The 26,149-nt window shown below is 41.3% G+C and overlaps 1 protein-coding gene and 1 long non-coding RNA gene across 5 annotated transcripts in view; one reads left to right on the top strand and one right to left on the bottom strand.

Moving 5' to 3' along the window:
• FBXL20 (F-box and leucine rich repeat protein 20) overlaps positions 1–26,149 on the top strand; it is a 67,579-nt gene that overhangs the window by 7,464 nt on the left and 33,966 nt on the right. For 3 of the 4 annotated variants that reach the window (XM_083470031.1, XM_083470032.1, XM_083470029.1), the window contains exon 2: positions 19,855–19,916. In XM_083470031.1, coding sequence (XP_083326157.1) covers positions 19,855–19,916 — 62 coding nt within the window. Of the gene's footprint in view, positions 1–17,909; positions 18,005–19,854; positions 19,917–26,149 lie in introns of all 4 variants that reach the window. The other variant, XM_083470030.1, reaches the window with a different exon arrangement.
• LOC310690893 lies at positions 226–26,149 on the bottom strand. Its single transcript, XR_014518260.1, has 3 exons — positions 25,616–26,149; positions 6,213–6,296; positions 226–1,149 (listed from the first exon to the last, which is right to left on the bottom strand). It is a non-coding gene; the product is annotated as an uncharacterized lncRNA (long non-coding RNA).

Here is a 26,149-nt window from a genome sequence, read left to right as displayed (position 1 = left end):
ATGCATGGTGTGACTCTGCTCCTGGACTGGTCAAAGGCTTCTATATGAATAGAAGCCCTCGATCTCCCAGTGGCAAAGAAGCCAGGTATCAACACCTGGGCTGGCATGGGCATGCCAAAGCCCACCAGGCCTGATACTATATTTGTAGCATCCTTCCATCCTTCCACTTATTTTAAGCTTTTTATATGCTAGAGGTGGCTGACCAGACAAGTACATAATTGCATCTCTGGGTTATTTGTGGGGCTGCCTGGTATTTTTACATGAGTAGAATGTGTGCTTTTATTTAGAATGCATCTCTGGGTTATTTGTGGGGCATAGGAATTTGTTCATTTTTTATTTATTTTTCAAAATACAGTCCAGCCCACCACATGGTCTGAGGGATGGTGGACCGGCCTACGGCTGAAAAAGGTTGCTGACCCCTGGTCTAGAAGTACATAGCTGCACCACTGTGTGAACCTTCCTCCAGAAAGTAGTAATTGTGTAAGCCATCCATTTGAAATGCAATTGCAGGGGTAGAAAATGGTCAGAGCCAAACACCCTGCTTTCATACAAATTTAAACCATTTCCTTCCCTGCCTCACCTAAAAGTAGTTTTTCCTCAAACCAAGAACATCACCTTTGCAGAAGTAGTCCTCAAGCTGGGTATGACTGTCTTAATTGTATGTGTGCCCTGCCTCTGCTTAAAGCAAGGCACTCTCCACAAGTTGGTGATCCGCAGGATGTATTGTCTAGTCATAGACCACCCAGTTAAACTCTCACTCTCTGAACTCTTAACTTCTGTGACCTCCTTATGAGGCTATCTATATATTTTGAGAGCTATGGTGTTATATACACAAATCTCTCCTGAAATTTATGTTCCCAATCACTTAAGAGGTTAAGTGAAATATTTCAAACTGCATGTGGTTTTCAATACATTTTTAAAATAATGTTATGCTTGCAAGCCTGTTGGGCAATCACCTATTTTTACATCATGAATTGGTACCATATGGGCTGTCCATTAAGCATTGTTTTCCTACTCCTCGTGTCTACTTGTCACAATCAGGTCATTACAGTAATAAGGAACACCCTCCCCTCTTTTGTGGAAGAAGGCTAGTTGGTCTCTGTACCAGAATGAGAACATTTGTTAATGTCTGTTCTGAAGGTGTGGCTCCTATGGAGAAAATAATCACTTAGCTCTGCAGCAAAGCAAACAATAGAGTACTGCTCAGTAGGCTGCCTCCTTACTTTTTGACAATGGCCTCGGTTTACAGCAAGAGAAAAACCAATACTTAATCGTTTCTATTCCACTCTAGTAGTGAAGAAGCCATGTTGATATAGTTGAGCATATGCACCTGTAACTCGTATACTCTCAGAACTGAGAGGGGAATTGGTGAGATAGGAACAGGAGTATGAACACTCTTTAATATCAGTGGGGTGGCAGCTCTCCCTGGTCACTTAAGGAATGCTCTGTGGCTGATCTGACATGGCTGAAGTAGCATTAGATGTAAATCACACATGAATATAAAACCCAAAGATCTCTAAAGGGAAAGTCCAGCATGAAACAGATTAATTACAATTCAATACATATGTTAATTGGATACCAATGCCAAGATGTTGGTGCTGTCATCAACACTGCCTTGTTAATTGGTCACTGTAATTATCTTGCTTTGAGGCACTGTTCATTATGAATTTCATTTCCATTTGACTTTGCTTCCCTCAGCCATGTGTTTGCCAGTGCTTACCAATTCACAATTACACTTCATGCATCAAATGAATGGACTGCGGTCCACAAAATTTATAATAAATTTGTTAAATCATGAAGGTACCACAGAACACTCTTTGTTGTAACAAGTCTGCCCCCCCCCCCGGATGTGAAATCTGTTTCTGGTCAACATAGATGTCCTCACAATTGCTGTACTTGGGAATGTTATATTGATATAACTCAAAAGTCACAAATGCCCTTCAGGATCCAGACTGGTTAATTTCTAAAGGATGCTATACTGCAAGTGATTTAGATTTTGACTGTTAACTTAAACACTTTATCCAGGAAATTTTGGAGGGTATTTTGATGGTAGTGAGTAATAATAATTGATTATTATTATTAATCAATTATTTATGTCTCCTTTAAAGAGCCCAAATTGTAGAGACAATTGGAATGCTAGATCTCTGACAAGACTTTTTAAAATAGTTAGTTTGTTGCACGATACTGTGATTCAGTGTTTGGGTTGCATGTACTTGCAGTTATGAAAGTGTGTAATGCATACACTTACAGGTAGACTAGGATTCTAAACTGCACTGCCATTTCCTTGGAAAAACTCGTTATTCAAAACAATTTAATCCAAATAAGTGCATGGTATTTTGTATGTATGGAGCCCATCTCATCACACACCTCTTCTGTTACAGTAACTCCCTTTTTGTAGTGATTCGCCACAACTCATATGTAAAGGCTCCTTTTCTGCAAACACAGTGTCTTTCTCACAGGAGCATATATTTGGGGATTAAGCAAACTCCCACTTTAACCTGTGGTGGTAATTCTATGCAGGAAGTACACAGACTCTACAACAGGTGTGGGGAAACATCCTGGCTCCATGGGCCAAATCCTTTTTAGGATCAGCTTTGCAGACCAAATTTGACAGGTGTGCAGGGTCACCCACCTTTTCAAGATACTCTGAAGTCCTGAAGAGGGGACTTCAAAACACCTTGCAAAGTGCTGCTAAAAGGGAGTGGTTCTCCATCCATTCACAGGGGGTGCTATGCAAATTTGCATGGTGTCACCTGCTAAAATGACAGTAAATAAGCCTCTGTTTTAGCAGGTGATTTTGATGATCACTAGGACTGGGTGACAGAGCGATATATTGTCTAAAACCAGTTTGAAGTTTACATTGTAATAACTGTTTCATAATATTTGACCTGGTGGCAGCAGTCACAGCTGTGGTTTGTGAAGCCTCATGGCAGCGGTGGCAGAAGTGCTGATGGCCTGCAAGGCCTTGTCGTGGTGGTGGGAGGCAACAGCAGTAGCAGCCTATGAGACTTTGCTGCAGCAGTGGCAATTAAAGCAGTGGCCTGGCGGTGGTAGCAAAATCAGTAGCAGGCTGCAAGGCCTCACCACAGTGGTGGGAGACAGCAGTAGAAGCGGTAATCTGGCAGCAGTGGCACAGTCAGCATTCTTGGTTTAAGAACATTGCCCAGGCTTTAAGTTTTGGTTCTGAGGTGAATGTTTAAAGCCCTCTTTAAAGCCCTAGTTTGTAAATTAAGGCCTTTTTTCTAATTATACCTATTCAGCATTTAGCTTTCCTTTAGGCTTTTAGTCACATGTGAATGTTGTGAGTCCTCCTTAACATGACTTATTGCCTCATATGTCCTCTTCCTTTCAGATTATACACATTCACAGCTAGTTACAAACTAGCATTGTATAGAATATTACAATTTGATCCCAGTTGATTTCCAGATGCCACCTCCCTAGCGTGTAGCATGGTCTAGCCTTTAATGAAAGCTGTCCACTTTGTGATATAAGTACGAAGTTTAGCACAAAGAGTAATACCAAGAAATCATATTGGATTAAATGAAATTATACCCTTGTGTACGTGCATTGCAGTGTTTAATTGAGCATCTCTATTTTGACTAGAAAGGTAATTATAGCATCCCAAATCATCAATTGATTAAATGATGACATTTTTCTAAAGCCAGTTGTACTGGAAATACTTTCATGTCTATGTTCAAGGGTCTCCGTGGCCCTGGTGCCTAGATCTCTCTATTTTGGGCTGTATTACTCTAAATAGATCCACCAGCACAAGGATTTGCCCTTGCACAAATGAACTTCCCATTTTCTCTCCCTGCACCCTGCGGGAGGTTCTGTTGCACAATCAGAAATCCTTGCACTAGCAGAACTGTTCAATTGGCTACAGCCCCATGAGTGTCTGGCTATGTGCCACATTGTAGCAATGATTTTCTATTCAAAAGCTGTGTTAAAAAGTATTGTCCAGTATCTGATCATGGGACAAAGGCCAGTTTGACCAGCTGCTGTGTGCTATCCCTGAACAGATTCAGTGGCATTAGAAGTGTGAACTAGTGGTGGTTAATGGAAAACTGTGGGTTATATATTTATAAAAGTACTTGTATGCCACTGTTCATTAAAAAAAAATCTAAAGTGGTTTATAACACGCGCGCACACATGCAAAAACACGCAAAAAAATGCCAGAAATAATCAGTTAACTATTACAGGAATCTGTTTTCTTAATTGTATCCATAAGCTTGGTGGCATAGAAATGTTTTCAGCAGATATGTAAAGGTTAAAGCAGAAGGCACCTGCTGAATCTCTTTTTGGAAGATGATGCTAAAGGCTCAGTGTCATGTCACTGTCAGATGAGCCTCACCAACTCAGGGGATGACCAGTGACACTCCTGCAGATGATCTTAGTAGTCGAGTTGGGATATTAAGGGTTCAGACAGTCCCTAAGGTACCCTGCACCTAAGTTGTTCAGGGTTTTGAAAATTAATACAAGGACCTTGAACCTGGCTCAGTAGTAGATGGGTAGCCAGGGGAGATGTTTTAACAATGATGCCACATGTTGGTCATTTGCTCCATCAGCTGACTGGCCACCACATTTTGCACCAACTGGAGCTTCTGAACCAGGTCCAAGGGCAGCCTCATATAGATGCATTTCAGTAATCTAGCTTTGAGGTTGCCAGTCCATGGACTGCCATGGTCAGGCTATCCATGTCCAGGAAGGGTCATGGCTGGCAAGCAGGCCAAGCTGGTAATAATGAGGCGGCAGGAATGTACTTGAACTCACTTGGATGAAAATTTGTAGCAATGCCAATCAAACAGCCGGTGAAAGGTTTATTTCCTCACAGTGACAGTGGAGTAGAAATCTGTGGATTTCACCACCTCTGAGTGCAAGGTTTTGTACAGTTGGGGCTTTACCATTCTGTGTCTCCTTTGCTGGAAGGTTCATGGCCTTCTATGACAGGTTCTGTGGATGAAATCATTTGCATCCATTCCAGATTGATTCCACCCATTTTTCTGTGTCAACCACATGGGTGTCTGGGTAGGTTTATTGGAGGAGTGGTTTATTCCAAGTGCTGGCAGCCAAGGATGTGAAGGGGGCTTTTGGATCAGTACATTTGACGTGCCTATCTGACCCCTATCCATCATGGCTACTGATAAAGAGCCTGGGGAAGCCAATGTTCAGCTTACTTTTATGACCAAGAATAATCAAAAAGGCTCTGGCCAAGCAATTCCAGACTCATCAAGATGACTTTGCTTAACATGACCCTCTTCAGTCAGTTTTGTTGCTGGAGTTTGGGACCCCTACTAATTTTACTACCGTAGCTGATGATCTTTGCTGGGAGAAAGATAAGTTGATTTCCCTTAATTTCTCAGCAATTTTTGGTACCATCTATCAGAAGTCCATTATGTTGCTTGTCATTAGCCAGCCAAGATTTGTGTTCACCACTAACTGCCTTCACTTAAGGTGGGTGGGGTCTTAACTGGCAACATGCGGACCTAGAGGTGCACTCTGGCTGCAGTTGGTGAAACCCTGTCCTCTGCCTCCCCTAACATAATGAGTCCATGAGATGCTCAGAAAGCAGCAAGACACCTTGCTGCTTCTCAGAGGACTCCAAAACTTTGCATGCCATCAGCAAGAGTTCTGTCTTTTAGGCTTGGAGAAGGATGGGGACTCACCCTGATACTGATTGGAAGATGTATTTGCCAGTGTGAACAATGAGCATGCTTGTGAACTGTTGCCATTGATGATTGTATCCCTTTGAATTGGACGTATAGGTTGGAAGTGGGGGCACTGCACTGCAGTGGTTTTCCTTAAACCTTTTCTCCTACCTTGATGGGTGATATTGGGGGATTGTTGTTTCTGCCTTTGGGTATCACTCTCTTAAGGGTCGATCCTTTGTATTGTTTTTACTGTTCTGTATTAATTAACTCTTCTTTTTTTAAATTGAAAAGCAGACTACATATCCTTTTAACAGACCCATGCTTACATTGAATGATGGCATGCACACAACCCTAGTAATTATGTTTTTAAAGGAACATTTTAACCTGTGGAGTGTGTTTATCATTTTTAAATACATATACACAAACACACAATGGAACCAGGATTTCAAAACCCCGTTTAAGTATGTACAGCCTCATTCACCATGCCGGCTTAACCTTAGCTGCAAAAAGTCAGCCTGAAAAGGAAAGTCTTAAAATGCTTCTGGAAGATGTTCAAGCTCTTACTTTGGCAGTTCTCCAGGAAGAGGGCAGTTGTGAAGATCTCTTTCCTTTTGTGCCCTTTTCATGCTGCTGCATTGGATCAGATCACTATACAATAGAATAAACATTATCAGTTCATCATGGGAATTGTGGTGTGACATTACATATCTTTGATGGGTTAGAATTAATGTTGCTTTCTTTCATTATAAATCATTTTCAGGTATTAATAAAGGTAACAGTTTCTCGAATCCAAGTGCAACAAAAATCCTAAATTTCATCAGACTGTTTGAACTGAACATTGACAACATTTTGGCACTGGAGGTTTTTTTTTCCTAAAAGAGGGTAGGTGTACCTCACTTGGTTGGTCATGCTTGTCAACTGATCAGCACTTTCAGTCCTTTTATATTCCTCACACTTACAAATTTAGGGAGAATGGCGAAAGAGCTTTGGTTTGTATCCAGCTAGATTATGAGTATACCCATTGAAATTAATGGACCCAAGTATTTTCAGTGGATCTACTCTGTGTTTGACTAGCATTAGATATATCCCTTTCTAATTGTTGTAAAGAGGGTGTTCTCTATGCCCCCAACTCTGCATTTGTGGAATGCTACCTGCAGGGACTTGGTCGGTCTTCCGTCTCCAAGCAAATACATTTCTTATTCTGGGCTTTGGGGTAGTGTAAAGCTGTAGAGAAAAGAATGCACCCCCCCCCCCATGGTGGAACCAAAAAGTGCAGAGAAAACAGTGTCAGAACCCACTGGTGGGTGATTTGGATGAACACTTTCAGTATATTTTGTTTTAATAGATTTTTATCGGATGTGGTATGTTACCCCTGTAAATTGCTTCAGGATTCTTTTCATGTGTAGCCAGTCATAAATCTAATTAATCTCATACAGTAGATCAATAAAGTACTAAGATTACTCCTTAGACCTATTGCCCAACCTTTTCCCTTTTCTAATTGCTACCATGTGCCCATCTCTCAGTCAGACAGCATTCCTGTCTTGTTTGTGAAATACAGGTTGCATTCCTTATACACAGCGATTGCTTAATGCTTTGTACAATACTTTTAGTCATCTTGGTTCTTAAATAGCAGGAGAGTTCACACCATTGTTAGAACACCTACTAGAAGCAGCAATGCTCTGACACCAATATAGTTTGCATATCTGTGCTGGTGTTCTGGTATTCTGAATTGTTAATAGCACTTCTTCAGATCTTCTGGGTATCCCAGAGGAGCCAGTGTTTGTGTGGACAGTTGTTGCATTCAGAATGACTAGTCCCACAATAGCAATGGGGGTAGGGAAGAGAATGCATGAGCGTTACCCCTATAAAAATTGGCAGTATGCTGTAATGGATAGACTGTTGGGCTTGGTCTATGGGGCCTTTGTTCACATCCCTTTGCAGTCATGAGGCTTAGTGAGCAGCTTTAGACAAGGCATTATTACTTGGCCTGACCTAACTCTCAGTACGGCTGTGAGGATAAAATAGGATAATCTCAAAGTACTTGAAGCGGGAATGATTCACAATTTTGATACATACTTTTCACCACCCCAATAACTATACTCATTTTCTTTTTGTCACAGGAGTGGAAATATTCTTCCTTAATGTTTTATTGTGATCTGGGGTGAATGTTAAAGGAGAACTCTTGGGCAAATTTGTGGAGGGTTTGAAACAAAGCAGGGGAGATTACAACCCTTTAAATCAGCCTTTTTATGGTGTGGGGGTGTGGGTGTGTTAGGGTGAGCAAAAACCATTGGCCTTTGTTTTGCTCTTCTTGTGAATTACATTTCCACCCATAAGACCCTGAGATCTATCTTGCATGATGATGTTAGTTTCTCACAAGAACTTGCAGGTTAAAAAGAGATAAATTGCAACAGCTTTCTCTCTCTCCTGCTTGTTACTACATGGTTATATGTTACCTAGGACAAGAAGTGCAGGATTTCCACTGTCTTGTGGTTGTCTACTCAGGAGCAGGCGAACAGCCAGCTGAATTCCAAGTGTCTTGCTTGGCAACTTCATCCTATCTCCCTCATGTTTTACCAGGCATTTTAACAGCCAGCAGTGGAGCAGCGGTTGGGACAACCATCCTCTGAGTGTGTTAACAAACCAGCACAGCTCAGAAATCCAGTTAAGCAGTTTATTCAAAAGGCGTATCAGCAACGGAGGGTGGTGGAGAAAAATTGAGTATGTGCAATCAAAATGAAAACACCAGAATATTGGTCTAACTGGTCCAGGGCTGGACAGTATCAGCTTTTCAACATTGTGGTGTATCGTCAGCCAAACACTGAGGTTTGACAGTATACGGCAGTGTTGAAAAAACTAGGTGCATTGACTTCTGCCTGCGAGACACCGGGTGAAACTTCCTCAGTTCTCACCTCAAAAGCTGAGGCGGTTTCACCCAAGCTCATGGGCTGGCACAATGCAGCTTGTTTGCGCCACTCAGCTGGGGAGAGGGAAGGTTCTCCCTCCACCAGCTGAGATGGCCCAGGTGCTCTTGCTGCTCACATGCAAGCGGGCAGAGCATTGGGGCTCCTTTAACTGCTCACTGTGGGGAGCATCCACTCCATTCCCCTCAGCTGAGCAGTTTCATGGAGCCCCACCCCACTTCTGGCTTGTTGGAGCCAGCACTGGCCTGGAGGCTCCTTTAACTGCTCTACTGAGTCAAGGACAGCTTTACATTGAAGCAGTTAAAAAATGTAGATGGAGGAACAAGCTGTATTGGTGCCTCGCCACTACAGCATGTTTCTCCCTTTCTGTTGTATGAGGGCAGCGTGGGATGGTGGTTTCACTCAGTGATATATCACTGGTGAAACCACCACCGCTCCTGAGTCCCTCTACTAGTAGCACCTGACTCCCCCCCAGCAGACGCTGCTAGCAGAGGAACTTTGGAGCGGTGGCAGTTTCTTCCAGCAAGCAGGATTTGAGCACAATAGCAATCTCCTCTCCTGTGGTTTCCAGCAACAGGTATTCAGAAGCATTGCTCCAATTGTAGAGGCAGAACATTGCCATCATGGCTAAAAGCCATCAATAACCCTCTCCTTCATAAATTTGCCAAAAGCTATTTTAAAACAATTTAAGTTGGTAGCCACCACTTCCTCTTATGGGAATGAGTTCCATAATTTAACTATGTGCTGTCTAGGCCTGGGTGTTGTATCAATACCACAGTTTTCGCCTGACTCGCTTGCCCTCATTTTCCTTCCCGGGTAGTTGCCCTATGTTGACTCTTTGAGGGTAGCAGAGTGAGTGGCTTAAAGTGTTTGGATGTGGGTTTTCCCATTGAAATGCCCGTATTCAGTCTGTTCTACAACACTGGGCCTGAATTGCTTATTGTTCCCAAAGAATTAACAACATGGTACAAGCAGGGCAATGGCCCAGGAATTGCAAGGTGCTTCATGGATTCTTCCCTCATCTTTTTCTGACCTTCTTGTGGTTGCTGCCCAACACACATGCCATAATTTCAGGAAGCCTATGGAAGTTGTAGAGAAGGGGTTTGGTATCAGTGTTAGAAACTGAGATATGATAACTAGGAGCTAAATGCCACCTTAAACCTAGGTTATGGTCGCAACAACGGAATGCCTAGGTACGCTTTTTTTTATAACAAGAATACAAAGCTGAAAACCAATGAACTTCAGCTAAAATATTATGTTCATTTTTCAAATGGTCTAGTCCTTCCCCTCCCCACCCATCTAATATTCTTAAGAATATTAAGTCTTCAGAGAGTAGCTGGAAGTGGGGAGGCATAAAAAGGTCCTCCTTTCCTTCCACTTTGCAGTTTTACTCTGAAACCTTAGGCGCAGTACTGCGTCCAGAGCTCAGAAACTGCTCATGCTAATGAAATTCTCTATTGCAAAATGTGCCCAGAACAATGGGAGTTTCAAGCACTGTTTGGTATATGTAATCGGCCATCCATCAGTTCCTGTTCCTCGGGCCTAATAACACCTGTGCTTGGAGCAGATATCAGACTTTTAATGCTTGTGTTCATGAGTGTAGTGACTGTGGCCGTCTGCAGATACACATTTCCCAGAGAGAACACAGTTTATAAAGTGAGCTGTGAAAAGGAAAGTGAAGAAAAGAAAATAGAAGTCCCTGGACAGCAGGGAAGCTTCTAAAGAAAGCTCACCCAGCCTGAACTGTTTGTATTATTTATAAATTGCTGTGGACAATATTCTCCATACAGCTCCTCCCAGAGGAATAGTGGTTTTTAAAATACAATTTGTGGAAGAACTATTTCAGCATCATAAACAGAAATATGGAATCTTGTTACTCCCTGTGTGCATATTGGGTGGCTAATAGCAGGCAAAATGTATTTTTCTTTTTAGACTTCTAGTCCAAGCCAATTCCTAAGGCTCAGGATGGGTTATAGTTAGTGATTTAAGTGTCACATACAAATTAAGTTCTGATGCAGGCACAACACTGGTTCCCTGCAAAGCATGATTTGTAAATCAGGAACCAGCCATGGGAGTGCATATTCCATCCTTTCCCTTGTTGACTTAGCTGTGGCTTATATCTCACTGATGCATTTAGGATGTGTAAAACTACTTCGACCTCTCGTTTCAAATCCTAATTAGCAAGAGAATCCTGATTAGATGGAAGCATGCGCCCCCAAGGCTGTGCCCCTCTTTTTGCAGACCATGTGCATTTCCCTTATATTTTCTGGAAACCAAGTAGGGGAAACCTAGCAATAATTTCATTGATCTCAGATGTTGCAGTTTGTACATGGTGGAAGAGGCGGTCTCTTTTTGTACTCAAAGGCGAAAGAGTTCATTAGCTTGACTTTATGGCAGCAAGAATAATCATGGTTGCTCTTTTGGAACTGGTACTCCATGGTAGGATTTAAATTTGGCAAAAAAAATATGCAAGCTATTTTATGGTCTGATGTCTACCATGCACATTCTTGGTGAAAGGCCTCTTAATGTATTTCTGTATATGCCCAGGATACCTTGTATTTCACTTGTATCCTTTCAGTCTATAAATATTTTGGAGTGTTTGGAAGTTTTCTTTGAAGTAAAAGATATAGGTACAGTGGTACCTCGGCTTACATACACTTCAGGTTACATACGCTTCAGGTTACAGACTCCGCTAACCCAGAAATAGTACCTCGGGTTAAGAACTTTGCTTCAGGATGAGAACAGAAATCGTGCTCCGGCAGCGCAGCAACAGCAGGAGGCCCCATTAGCTAAAGTGGTGCTTCAGGTTAAGAACAGTTTCAGGTTAAGAACGGACCTCCGGAACGAATTAAGTACTTAACCCGAGGTACCACTGTAATGGAACTGGAATAAAAAATGGATTACAAAAGTGTTTGAGCTGTTCTGCATCTGCAGTGCACTTGACCCAACATCTCAGGAAAACTTTTGCAGCAAGAGAGTGTTACAGTGGAAAACTATTTACTTATAATTGACTAGAAATATATATAAAAGTTCTGGTCCATGGGGTCACGAAGAGTCGGACACGACTAAACAACAAAATATATAAACGTTAGTTTAAGAGAGTGTAAAGAACATAAGCATTCAATTCTGATTTTTATTATGCTTTAATCTTCATGTATGGGCCACCCTAGTTAATGCTATAATGCAAGGATGGGAAACCTTAGACCCTCCAGATGTTGTTTGACTCCCATCAGCACCTCCAAGCATGGCCAATAGTTGAGAGTTGTAGTCTAGTAACATCTGAAGGGCCAACAATTAGTAATCCCAGCTATAATACAAGTTTCTGCACCCTGTCTGTCTCTTGGGAAAGGTGACTTGGCGCCTGGTTCACAGAACTGAAAAGCAAGCAGTATCATGAGATGAGAGAGAAGCAAGAGAAGTACAGGCCATGTCAAGGCCAGCCCGTGGATTCTCGTATTTTCCTTGAATCCAAGAGTGCTATTAACTCTCCCTGCCTGTGGTATTTGTAGTAGGCTACTTGAAAGGTTATTGGGACAGGTACTAAAATATGCCTTTAATTTCTCTTATGATCCCACATGTGTTTTGAAAACTCAGAAGTCTCTTTGCTTCTGATTTCATGGCCCACTCTCACCATTTTTCTTCCCTGGACACTGACTTGCACAAAATTTAAGGGTTTGGATATACTAGATCCTGCCCTATATTTAAATTCTGTTTCTATTACTTAACTAGGCTCTTAAAGATCTTCCAGAAAGCTATAAGCTGTAACGGTTCATCCACAATGCCCCCCATTAAAAACAACAAAAACCTTAGAAGAATACCCCCAGATCTGTATGTGCCAGCACAAAGCTGCAATGCTTTTTTTCAGCACCAGCCCATAGAAAGCTCTCAGACCAGCTCTCCTTTGCAACCTTGTCCTTTGGAATAATTCCTTTACAATGTCAAGGTCTTCTTTCCAGACTAGCAGTTTCTGCTGGTTGCTGATTTTGGCATTGATTCTTTTAATCATAAGGGCTTGTGTGAGCTTTCTTTTCTTTTTCTTTTTCTTTTTTTAGGAAATAAAGTCCTGATTCTGCCTCAGCTGAGAAGCAGCTGAGTTTGCCAGCAAATCAATATCTGTTCTGACCTTGCTTGAGCCAGGCAATGAATATTCCATGCTTCTCTACCTCACACAGCGAAGAAAGAGACCATAGCCAGTGGCAGGGCACGTGTTTGCATACAGAAGGTCCCATGTTTAATCCTTGGTATCTCCAGTTATGACTGGGAAAGATTCCTGTCTGAAACTCTGGAGAACTTCCATTGTGAAGACAGATGCAAAGAATTCATCCAGCTTCTCTGCAGTTGCATTCCTCCTTCAGCACACTTTTGACTCACTTGTTATCCAACAGCCATGTATTTAAAAAATGTTTACTTGTTGGCCTCTTTATGTTTTTAACGAAGTATTCATCAAATTCTTTTTTTAAAAATCCCTCGTGGTCTGCTCACAACTCTTTTGCTAAAGTTTATGTTCCTTTTTGTTCTTCTCATTTGGACAGAACTCCATTTCCTGAAGGAAGTCCTCTTACCTCTAATAGCTTCCATGGCTCTGCTCATTAACTATGCTGCCATCCTCTTGGCCCTGGTGGTACCTTTACTGATTTGCACTGTACATTCTAGCCAATCTGTTATTGTGGTTTTAAACAGCCCCAAACCATTCTGGAGAGATTTGACCCTCTTGACTTTGTCGTTCCACTGTCTTATAAGCAACCCCTCATTTTGGGGGAAGTTTCCACTTTTGAAGTCAAATGTGACGGTGTTGGACTTTCTTAGCAATTGTCCACTTACATGGCACTGTGATCACTGTTTCAAATTGGTTCAGCAACACTTACATCTCACACAAGGTCTTGGGCGCCACTTGAGTTGAGGGTTGCCATCTCTCTGGTCAGTTCCATGACCCAAACTGTTCAGAGGCAGAGTCGTTTAGGGTATCTGGAAATTTTACCTCTTGGTTGTGATTGGGTGTATGCATGGTCCAATCTGTGAGGGTAGTTGGAGGTTGGCCATTATTATGACACTTCCTCCTTTAGGTGCCCCCTTTATTTCAGTCTCCATCTCAAGGTCACCCTGGGCATTTTAGTTGGGAGGGGGTGATCATACATCCCCTGAATTAAATTAATCAGTGATCTTTGTAGAAGAGTTTGCCTTTTGGGGGACCTCTGGATGGTTGAAGTCTTGTGTTCTCTTTGATACCACCTCCAGTGCACCCTTCCCTGAGGTCCTAGGGTTGAATGCAATCCTCCGGACTTCCGGGTTAGCGCCATCGGCGAATGGCGGAGTTCTCCGACCAGAGGAACTGGCTCCATGGAAACTGGGTCTTCCCGCCGCGGCGAAGGTGGGGACCCGCTAGAAATCCCAGGCGGAGGAAGCCTGGGAACGTGGGGTTCGGCAGGACACCAGGAGCGCTCCCCCTACTCACCGGGAACCCCATTTTGGGGCGCCGGAGTGAAGTGGGGTGAGCGGCGTGGTGCTGCGAACTGATTGCTACTTTCACGGAGTGAAGCCGCACAGCCATTGCCGGAGAGCGCTGACTTTTTCCTGTGGACAATTGGATTTAAAACAAGTACCCGTGAGTAGAAATGGAAAATTGGATCAAGAAATATCTTAATTTGGCACCGAAGCGGGAAGGTTCAAAACAGGAAGTCCGCCTTCCGCTTTTTGTACATAGACTGAAGCAAAAACCTTGTAAGCTAAAGTCTGGAAAGTCGTTAAAAAAGTTTTAATTTCCTTCATTTATAATTACTGAAACCCCCTTGGAAGCAGGAGAAAAGGGGGTGAAGGAGAGGGAGTGAAGAAAGATAAGTTTCCACCGTCTCTAACCTGGGAACGGGGTGTCAGAGACAGAAATTCTTGGAGAGGTTCATTGACTGTGAATGGAATACTTTGACAAATAGCTAAAGAAGAGAAATAAATTGATTCCAATGTTGCCTTCTGCATTCTAAAGAAACAAAATATCTGAAAAATGAAAGTAATTTTCCTTTGTTGGACTTGCCTTAAAAAAAATGGATACAAATAGAAATTGTCTCCTCTAGAGGGAGCTTGCTAAATTGTTGCTGCGTCTACTTGAGGACTCTACAGCTGTCAGATTAAGATCGTGGGACCAGTCCTTTTTGACCTTGACGAAATATGAGCTGGGAGGAAGCTTTGGTGCTTGCTTCATGCAAGACAAGTGCCTTGCTGGAACAGATGCATGAGAAGATGGATTTGATGAATGAGAAAATGGATTTGATGACTGTTGTGGTTAATAACTGTGGACAAACAGGGAATATTGATACAGAAACTATTCAGGGGCCAACTCAGGAACCTGTACTGATTGGGCAAGTGCAGAAGATAATGGAGGAGGTTGCGGTTGCACCTCAAATAATACAAATGGAGAGACCCGAGGCCCTACAGGAGTATAAGCCGCTGTCTTTGAAGATTGAAGTTGGAGTCGGCCAGGGGAAGTCTGGAGCTGAGGAGGTTCTTAACTTTGGAGAGACCTTGAAATATGTTTTTAAATATTTTTTTGACTACATTGATGATTGTGGGGAGTGGGACTCTGGGGAATGGGCTGGTTGGATGAAGGGAGACGAAGATAATTTTGGGTTGGAATCCCCCAGAGACCTACTCCCCAACGAGAAAGGAAAGAAACTAAGAAAGAGACCAACAAAAGACAAGGAAAAGTGCAAGTATAAACAAGAAGAAGAAGATCTGCAGAAGGGACATGGAAGAGACTTAAGGGCCTTGGACATTAGATTACCAGGTTGATGGACTAGATGGAATGGACAGTAAGGACTGACACGACCCGAGACCAGGAAGAAGAGACGTTGGATGAAGATTGGAAGAAAATTTATAAAGAAATTTTTTTTCTAGGGAATTAGCCTAAAATTAATGAACATTAGGGAAAATGTTGGAATGAAACTATATGACTCTAGTAGAAACACGGTTTGGACACGGAGCAATGGATCCAAACTACAAGAAAGAAGATTCCACCTAAACATTAGGAAGAACTTCCTGACAGTAAGAGCTGTTCGACAGTGGAATTTGCTGCCAAGGAGTGTGGTGGAGTCTCCTACTTTGGAGGTCTTTAAGCAGAGGCTTGACAACCATATGTCAGGAGTGCTCTGATGGTGTTTCCTGCTTGGCAGGGGGTTGGACTCGATGGCCCTTGTGGTCTCTTCCAACTCTATGATTCTATGATTCTAAAAGATATCAGGAGTTATGTATAATCGAGTATTAAGCGTTAAGCTTTAAAGTATTTTTTGGTAAGATAAGGTTAAATATCTTAAGGTAATTTGAATAACAGAATATGGGGAAATGATGGGAAGGATCTGTTGAGTTAATTAATAGGTTAAATTGTCAAGATAAATTATTTAGTAAAAATTGAGAAAGATGGAAAGAATTTGCTGAAATAATCAATCAAACTAGAATACAAAAAGGGAGGTGTGAGGAGGTCAATGAAACAAGCAAATGGAAGTTAAAGATATGTAATATGGGATTTGTGTCTTTTTTTCCTTCTTTTTATCTTTTTGCTGTATTGTTGCATTGGTTTTTATGTCTTGTTTTTGTTTTTTTCTTGTTTTTTTCTATGTATTGTAGTGTTGTTTTTAATTTTTTTCTTTCTTTTCTGTAATTTTGAAATTATTAATAAATATTATTTTTTTTAAAAAAGGGGTTGAATGCAATCCTCCAAACCCTTTTAGTTGGGACTTTCCCCAGATCTTGCACACACACACACACCCTTGAGTGTTTGTTTTTGTCCTTGGACTCTGCTAATGCCTCTTTCTTACCTAGATGAAACATAGAGATGGGTTTGTGAGTAAGTGTAGAAACTACCTGACTGTACAAAGGTAACATATACATTCATTTCTCTGCCTTTTTTGTGTGTCTGGCCCCAGCCAGTTCTGGCATGTGGCTACCAGAAAGTTACCAGAAAGGAACGTGCCCTTGAGCTGAAAAAAGTTTCACACCCCTGCTGTAGTTTGTATCCATATATAACTGTGCCCCACTGGTTCTCTCCATTCTACTAGTTTTACTTTATGTCTTCTATAGCTATGTTCTTCTCTTAAGACCAAGCACTGCTGCCCACTCATCTTGACTTAGACAGCCTTTCTCAATCTGTGGGTCCCCAGATGTTGTTGAACTACAACTCTCATCACCCCTAGCTAGTAAGGCCAGAGCTCAGGGATGATGGGAGTTGTAGTCCAACAACATCTGGGGACCCTCAGGTTGAGAACCGCTGACTTAGAAGCTTCCAGCATTTAGCATATAACACTTGTATATGGTGTCTTCCTCTTCATAATTTTGGCACATGTGTTTTACCCTACAAATTGGCCTCAAGTCCAGGGAGAAGGATTCCTTTTGACTAAATTGCATGACCTGGTTTCTGCAGAAGTGACATGTAATAAATAGTTGGAAGCTCATACCTTATAAAAATGATTGATTAGCTGTAAGCAAACTTGCTTATCTGGGTGCCACTGAAGTAGATATAGCTGTGTTACATCTGGTGCATCAAGACAGAGTATGTAGAGATTCTTCTCGATTATTTTTTAAAAAAATTACATCTGCTGTGAGGAAAGCAGCAACCTGTTCTGCTGCTGCGTAATAAATGGGGTAATAAATAGAGCAGTGGTCTTTGAGCTTAGCAGACCTAGCATCAAGCAGTGTTCAGTTCTGACAGCTCCTAGTCAGATCAACTTCAAAGATTTATGAAGGGTAAAATAAGATACAGCAAGACCTAACCTGAGCTCTTACCATGAGGAAGAGAGCAGAACAAAACTTGGGTGCTGATTTTTTTACTGGATGGGGTGCAGTCTGCATTGCACCTGTATTCTTTCCTCAGATGCATTCGCTAGAGTTTGTTGGTGCAAGATCTTTAAGCACTTTAGAGAGAGAGAATTCTGATGCACTCCTTCCTTCTGGCAATTGATCCCCTCTTTTAAGAAAGAGTGAATGGCCCGAGGTCACCCAGTGAATTTGGTGGGTATTTGAACCCAAGTCTTGCACCCCAAGGGCAAGACTCTATCCTTAATTAGACCCACAAGCGAATTCTTCATTTAACTTTTTACGTACTCAAACATCATAGTAAACTGGGTGTGGGGTATCTGTTGTTACACTTTGGCTATTATTGAACTCCCAACGCACATGTACCCCAGCTGACATGGACAATGGCCAAGGATGATGATAGCAAGAGGTCTGAATTGGCAAAATGTGGCTGGTGTCTTGACTCCAAACCATGATTTACAAAGCCCTTTCAAAGTGTGGTTTCAAATCACGGTTTGGAGGCAAGGTGCTAACCCAAGTTTTCTCATTTGGCTATTAACAGCAAATATAAAAGAACCAGGAAGTGGATGAGGGAACCGTGTGTCAGGAATGAGCCCATGGTATGTGCTTTCTGAACTGGGCCTCCAATTCTGTCAGGTGAGCAAACCATTTTCTGGGATTTTCTTGGGTCGGTGGGGCAATTTTTAGGAACTGGCATCAAAATTCTAGGTAACTGATGTGGTTACATGTTGATAACTTTTTTTTTTCAGCCTTTCACAAATGCTACCTACCTGCAGTGTAACTCTATGGAAACAGTGTCCCTATTTGTCTATTTCTGCAAAGCCATAACCACAATGCACAGAGATTACCTGCATATTCACACATAAAAAATGCTTGGCGTGCTGGGCTATTTTAAACCCGAAGCAAATAATTCTTGTCTTGTTCCCCTGCTCTCTCAAGCCAGGTTGTGTCTTTTACATGCCAGCTGAAATCTTAATACATACTACACATGGATTTTTAAAAATCCTGATTTCTATGACTGGTGAAGTCATATGAGCTGGCCCACTACTTCAGTTCTTGGCCCTGTTTGCATACCTTCCTCTTTGTGTAGAAATCTGAACTGTTGAATTGTATGCCTGCTGTGGCTTCTCCAAGTGAAGAGTGTTCATGAATGTGGTACTGATGGGGATACAGATGCTGAGAGAAACACGTTAGCTGTTAGCTGATGTATGCCCAGCAAACTTCCACTGGTTATGCCAACTTTCCATCTTTGGAGTGCAAAGTCCAAATGCCAAAGAAATAGCCCACACTACTGAGTTTACCATCAGCCAGCTCCCCTCCACTATAGTGACTACACAATTTCCTGCATTCCTATTAATATATCGCCGTTCTTCCATATTGGAATACAAAGAAGTGTACATAGGGTTCCCAGACATTTTTCCATCCAGGCACTGACCAGACCCAGACCTGCTTAGCTTCAGCATGATTTACTATACCATATGCTCTGAGAAATGGTTTATGATATGAAATCCTGAAGAGCTCAGTTTGACAAATGTTGGTGGATTACTACTGTCAATTGGGGTTATTATTTGCCGATTGAGGGGTCTGTGTCTATTTAGTTTTTCTGTTTAAAATGGTACTTTGTTGTTGATGTCTCCTTTATTGTGTTGGTGTATTTTTTTATTAAAAAAACAAACCCCAACGAATTGTATTTGTGGCATTGTAGGTTTTTGCTTTTATTGTGAGTCACACTTGTTAGGTGACACAGACATTAAATAAATTATAACAATAATAAACAGCTGATATGTTAGGGTTACCCTTGCCTACTAGATGAGCAAGTGATGCGACTTGGAGATAAATGACTTCTTGTATCTAGAAGTACATCTCTCTATCTCAAGGTCTGTTATAGCTCTGTTATAAGAGAGTGCTCCATTAATAGACAGGGGGCAAACAAACAAGCAGCACACCAAGGTATTTTCAGAGGAAATGACTCAAGCAAGTGATCCAAGACGTACACTTTTGAGAAAGCAAATATGTCCCAGGATCAAGGTTCAATCTGAAACAGGGAAATTATTTTAGGGGATTAGCACCTTTTTGCCTAATTAATAAAGGGGAAACTGTATTTGGAATTCTGATCCATTCTTTTCAGTCTGTATCTAGCTGTTGCACATCCACATAATCCAGCAGGAAAAGGTAAACACTTAGGGGTTGGGGGGGGCATATGGTGTATGGCCTGTTACTGAGAAACCAAAATAAACTGCCATATTATTCAGGCTAGTTCATTTAGAATTCAACACAACCCTAAATTTTCAGTGTGAGTTGCACTATATTTTAATACCAGCCTTTTAAAATAAACATGCAAGGCACTATGTCTTCTTCAAATGCCACCTTTTCAGATTGCCTCAAAAATAGCTTTCCCTTATGAAGTTGCCATGCTCCCTCAAGTTTGTAAGAGATAATGATCCACACAACAGGGTAAATGCATGTTGTTTCTTTCTCTATTGCAGATGTTCTCAAACAGTGATGAGGCTGCAATCAACAAAAAACTTCCCAAAGAACTGCTGCTTCGGTAAGTCGCCTTTTGGCTTGTGCAAGTCTAGGAGTTTTGGTAACAGCTTGAGTGAGCAGAGACCATAGTTGACTGTAAGTCAATAAAATCCGTAAATTCAACAAATTCTGAAGGTGGTGCAGAATTATGCAAACATCTCCCAAATCTCTTAATCTGTCAGTCAGGCTAGTTTTACTGAGTGTGGTTATGCCGTGCAGAATCAACAAGAATTAGGAACCTAAATAAGGTATGTGCCTTGCCACTACCGCTTCCTTAGGCAATGAGAAGTTCAGGGACAGTACTATGTGGTTTGGTTTTCTTTGGCTGAAAAAAGCACAGGAGACTATGGGGTCTTTGTAATTAATCTATTTACCAAAATGCAACAGTGTATTAGAAACAAGTAGACTCCTAAAAAGAAAGGCAGCATGACTGCTAATCTGCTTTAGATTCCCAAAGAGAGCAACTGTGGTCAAGGTGCTTCAGTTTGAGCAAACTCGCAGCTCAAAATTTGAATGAGGAAATTAAAACAAACTTTATAGATTTTTATGCCACTGCCATTGGCTTCCAAATGCAAGAGGGATCGTTTTCCAGCCATTCAGGATGGTTAATATTAAAGTGTTGTGGTTTTTAAGTTCCTGACCATCCTTTAGTGGTTTGTAGCCAGTAATAACTGGTTGACTGAGAGTTTGACGTGAATGTAATTTTAAAGATTTACACCCTGGCTTTATCTTCTGAAGTTTTATTAGATTTGATTGCTAGCAGTTAGATACAGTTGTTAATAATAAACTTGTGTTGAAGCTAGAACTTGACCACTGGTTTACTGTTGGAACTACAAATGGACTAGTCAATCTGTTTCCAGTCTGTGACGCTTCACATGTGTTCACTTGTCAGTTGCTTCTGTCCAGTTTCCACATTGACCTGCATTTTTTTTTTAAGATCTGCATGAAAATTTGCATCTCTCAAAACACTCTTTCCTAAATGCATTTTCTTGCACAATGCACATTCTAACAAATATTGGTACATTTTTAGAGCTAAGGACAACATTGGAACATTAGGAAAGTGAGCGTAAAAACTGTTGGAACTAAATCTGAACTGCACATTAGTCTGGGAGGTGTCAGTTCATATCAGAATTCATAAATATGGGATTCCTCAAGCATCCCTAGTTGGAACTATTGTTAAACATGTCTCTTCTGCCGCACATACAAGGTACCTGAAGATGTCACACAAATAAACTCAGGAATTAAGAATACGCATAGCCTAAAGAGGAAACAAAGAAAAATGTTTATTAGTGGTATATAATATTTTGTTAGCTCTTGGTAATGCAAATAGAGGAGGGATGGGAAACGTAATGCAAATAGAGGAGGGATGGGAAACATTTGCTATTAAAGTTGACACTGGAAATCCATTGTAAAGATGCAGAGCTGTGGCATATTGGCATATTCTAAAACGATTGAATTAACATACATTCGTGCTGTTTTCATACTTCCTAGTGGATGTTATTCACTCATCCTATAATTCTCCTTTTCAAAAATCATGAACTACAAGTGAACTGATAGGAGGAGTTGAGTCAGTCTCTCAAATCTTGATTTATGGATTGTATGCTCTATTCTACTGCCTAAAATTTGATTCTATCAAGTCAGAGACAGATACTATATTGCTTATGAAAGTGTGAAAATAGTAAAGGGACAGCTATATATTTCCTATGTTCAACCTACCATCTTGTGACTCCAACCTGTCTAATCTTTCATCAGGCTTGCAGATTGTACCAGTTTTACCTGCCTCTTTGCCGACTAAATGTCAGCAGTTTTTTTAAGGTGGCTTGTATGTGTGCATACCAGTGAGCAGTAGCAAGTACCTGCTTAAGTGTAAAGTGGTGGACTCTAATGTTAAACGTGAGATAAAAGAACCGGTAAAAGAAACTTGCCAATCCAGTTAGCTCAGGTTACAGACATGGTAGATCAGCGATAGGCTGCTTTACATTGTTACAGCTCGTTTTAAAGGTTGTGACATCATATACTGGCTGTTAGATAGCATCACTTAGCCTTTCTCTCCATCTAGCAGAATAGTCAATACCTAAAGCTTACTTACTGATTATTTCTTTCTTAAATATTGGATTCTGTCTCACAGACTTTTGGAGCTGGTTTCTGGGAATTTCAAACATTTTTCCAACATCACTTCTAGTACAGTGTACAAAAACTTTAGGTGATTAAAGTTATCTCTGGTTTCTTGAACTTTAGCCCACATTGCGGATCAGGGGGATAGAAGGTTTGTTTATTTTGGATATGGAAGATCAACTTAGCAGTGAAGCATATCAGACTAGCCTTCAGCAAATCACACACTGAGCTGAATCTTCACATAGTTGCTTTGAGGATTTGCTAAGTATTGTAACTTGCCTGAAGCTCTTCAGATATCAATAATAAACTGCATTTTCATATATTTCCATTGCTGGATGTTTGTTAATCTGCATACTGATCATAGAGGTTTTGGTCTTGCAGGCCCCACAAAAACACCCCCATTTGTTCATGTATTTGTATATTACTTGCCCAGCTTTGTGTTATGAGGTTATTGATGTGCTCTGTTTTACCAAACACTTTGGTATGGCCATAGGGTCAACAGTTACCTGAGTTTTCACACTAGCAAGCCATTTGCTTGCAGTTGGGGAAGGTAGGGACCATTGAAACTAACCTGATTGTATCCTTCGTAGCCTAATTGTGTGGTTAAATTTTAGTTGTTAACTTAATGTGTTTTAGAATCGTCCTGAAAAATGTTCATTGAATTTCTTTACAATCAGATATTCAGGGGTATAACTGACTCCTTAGAAATAATCGGCACATGAGTTATCCTGTTTTAGCCTCACAACTCTATAAGGCTGCATACACTGAGAGCAGAGACTTGAACCCAAATCAAAGTCCACTACAGTGGTGCCTCGCAAGACGAAAAGAATCCGTTCTGTGATTCTCTTCGTCTAGCGGTTTTTTCGTCTTGCGAAGCAAGCCCATTGACGGATTAGCGGATTAGCGCTATTAGCGGCTTATCGGATCAGCTGATAAGCGGCTTAGCGGCTTAGAAAAAGAGGGGGGAAAGGAAAAAAAACCTGCAGGAACTTGCAAGACATTTTCGTCTTGCGAAGCAAGCCCACAGGAGATTCGTTTTGCGAAGCACCTCCAAAATGGAAAACTCTTTCGTCTAGCGAGTTTTCCGTCTTGCGAGGCATTCGTCTTGCGGGGCACCACTGTACTCTGCTGTAGTCTAGCTCTCATATAAATCCTTCATGCAGTTGGCAGAGTTACTATGGAAAGCTGCATACTCGAGATTACCCTTAATGGCAAAATGTAGATTAGCCCGGAGACCTCTTTACATCTAAGGAATGCGTATAGAAGCAAGCTGTTGCTTATGAAAGCTTTGCCACAATAAAATGATTAATTTTGGAGGTATTGCAAGCCACTTCTTATTTATTTATTTAGCAGCAGATTAATATGGCAGTCTTTCTGGAATTCCTCCTGAGAAGCTGAGTTCTGCATTCAGGGTTCTGCCAAACTTTGCTCTTGGGAACAAACGAGGAGGATTGAGTTTATAAAAAGTTAAACCATAAGCAAGAGTTTTGAGAACTGGAAACTTTCTGTTGTGCATACTGCGAAAATTCATTAATGCACATTGGCAGGGCAGCCTTTGAAAGGGAGTCTTATCAAGGGGACAGGCTTATAAATGGGCATCAGTTTCTGTCAGACAAAGGCTGGTGTGTTTTCATACAGCCCTGCTGTGTAAGTTCTTGTTCCCTCATTCCTTCATTCCAAAGAACGTCTCATGTACGGGGGTGTTGAGTGAAAAGCATTATTTTTCTCCCATTGAGTTGCAGTAGTGTGGACAACAGGTTGGCTTCTAATCATGATGACTTTGCACTGGGATTCCTACATTGTGTCTGACACTGGAGGTTTGTTTGCCCTTTCTGCTGCCACTTCATCATGCTCTGGCAACACAAGGGAGGAAAATAGGGGATAGGAGTACCATGCCAACACTGTTTGTTTTTTCTCGCTCTAACTCTTCTGCACACACACACACACACTCAACACAGATGGCAGCCACCTAAATGTGCAGTGGTAAAGAAGGAAACACAATATCATAACATTTGATGAGTTATGGTGCTAGTATTTGAACGGATCTGGAACCTGTTTGCTTTCCAGCACACCTGAGAACTAGAGGACAACTGTGTTGTCAGTCCATTAAATGTAGGCCAGAGCTTAGGCCTGAACAGTGGCATCCATCCCTGCATAAGAGATCATGTTGCGATGGTTCCTGCTCACTTCTTCAAGCCATGCAGCACTTTTCTGTAGTGATGATTTTTGTCACTTCTTATTCTTGTGTGAAAGCTTTTTGTTTAATCTAGCCTTGTGGAAAATTGCAAGAACGTAGCCCTCAATTAATTTTTGCCTGCCTTCACATACCTATCAGTAACAGGGCAGCTTGGGTGGGTTTGGAGTTCCCAGTTAGAGGGACAAGAGGGGTTAGTGACTGCTCGAGTTTTCAGGGAAATCCTATTTTTGTGTCTGTTTGCCCTTGGCCTTAAAGGCTGGTTTTTTCTGTTGTTCCTTAAGTATTTGTTGTTTAATCTCAGCCTGATTGTATCTCTGGGGGATTGGTTTTTGGAGATGGCTGGGAAGCTATATTTGCATTGGAGAAAGAAGAGGGAGCCATTCCCATTTGCGAATGTGGTGAGCAAAAGTGAATATATAGCAGTGATATTAAAACAGGTCAGTCCAAGGGAAGGCTAGGCAGATACTTAAGATGTGCTACACAATGGGACAACATGTTCATTGAGCTCTCCACTACTACCCCAAGGTCTCGTTCCTTGTCAGTTACCACCAGTTCAACCCCCACATCACTGTATATGTCACTTTAAGATTATTATTTCTTTTGCCCCTACATGCATCGCTTTACGCTTGTTTACACTGAATTTCATTTACCATTGTACTGCCCATTCGCTCACTAAGACTGTTTGTTTCAAAAGAATAGCATTCAAAATTTGCCTGCCCCCCAAGATTCCCGTTCTCACACAAAGATCTACAGCATTATGTTGTCATTGCTAGAAAGTTCAGTGCTCTTGGTTTCAAACGTATGATCCAATGCACCCTATGAAGAGCTTCTGCCTGTATAGTTGTCCCTTGGGCTCTGTTTTTCCTATTGTGGCTCCCTGCAGTGCCCAAGAAGCAGTTTTCAAAACTGACAGGAACTTTGGAGAGCATTCTGTCTCCAATGCAGGATATAAGGAGGTGTAAGAATCAGAACAGGAAACTGGGAAAGCCCCTTGATTTCTTTGAATTCCAGGCAAGGGTGTTTTTGCTTTTTTCATTTTTAGTTTCAGTTAATATGTTCTTTATTTTTGAGGGGTTTGTAGCTTCCTTTTACTGGGTTGCTGTAGTTATGACAGCTTGTAAAATTGCTCATTTTGAAGGGGCAAGTATTTGCACACACCAAGGGTTTATGGAACATTTCTGCAGCTCTTTGTGGTTTGGCTAGCAGTCCCAGAAATTATTTTCCCCCTCCTTTAAATATACAAAATTAGGACTAGAAAGTGCTTGTCCAATAAAATAAGTCCCTTCATCAGCCAGTGATAGTTGGGATGCAACTTTTGCTTTTCTCCCCCTTTGGATTCTACCCGTGGGTAAAGACAAAAAGATTACTGTGACATCTAGAGCCATTGGAGAGAAAGTGTGAGCTCTTACCTCAACTTTGACCTTCATATACGTCTCTTGAAGCTGTGGTCTGGAACACAGCAGGTTGAGACACATCTAGTTGCTCAGCAACAATTCTACAACTGCTACAGTGCCCCAAACATTAGACTTAGAGGCCTTTTAAAAAAAGGCCTCCCCATTTAACTGTAGTATTTAGCTAACGGTAAGGCCTGGTTTCCACACTGCCTTCATTTCATTCCGTTCCATTTCACTTTTAATTTGTAGAGCACCTTTCTATATTACTATGCACAAGGCGGATTTGCAACAACCAAGTATACAGCGAAGATCACACACCTTATAATAATCAGATCCAATACAAAAAAGTCATGATAAAAACTTGACTTTACAATAAAAATATCAAATAAAGTAATATTCAATAATACATTAGAATATAATAGTACACAGTAAAATTAACTCTCAAAATACCAGCAAATAATAATTAAACAAAAATTCACCCTTAGCAATTCCATTGAATAATTTCTAAAGTATAATCAATAAAAATAACCATCTCACAGTGCATAAAAT

The sequence above is a fragment of the Podarcis liolepis genome (genome assembly GCF_965112155.1).
Source record: "Podarcis liolepis genome assembly, chromosome: 13".
Taxonomy (NCBI): Eukaryota; Metazoa; Chordata; class Lepidosauria; order Squamata; family Lacertidae; genus Podarcis; species Podarcis liolepis.
The sequence above is the reverse complement of the archived record's forward strand: the minus strand, read 5'-3'. Positions and strand labels throughout refer to the sequence as shown.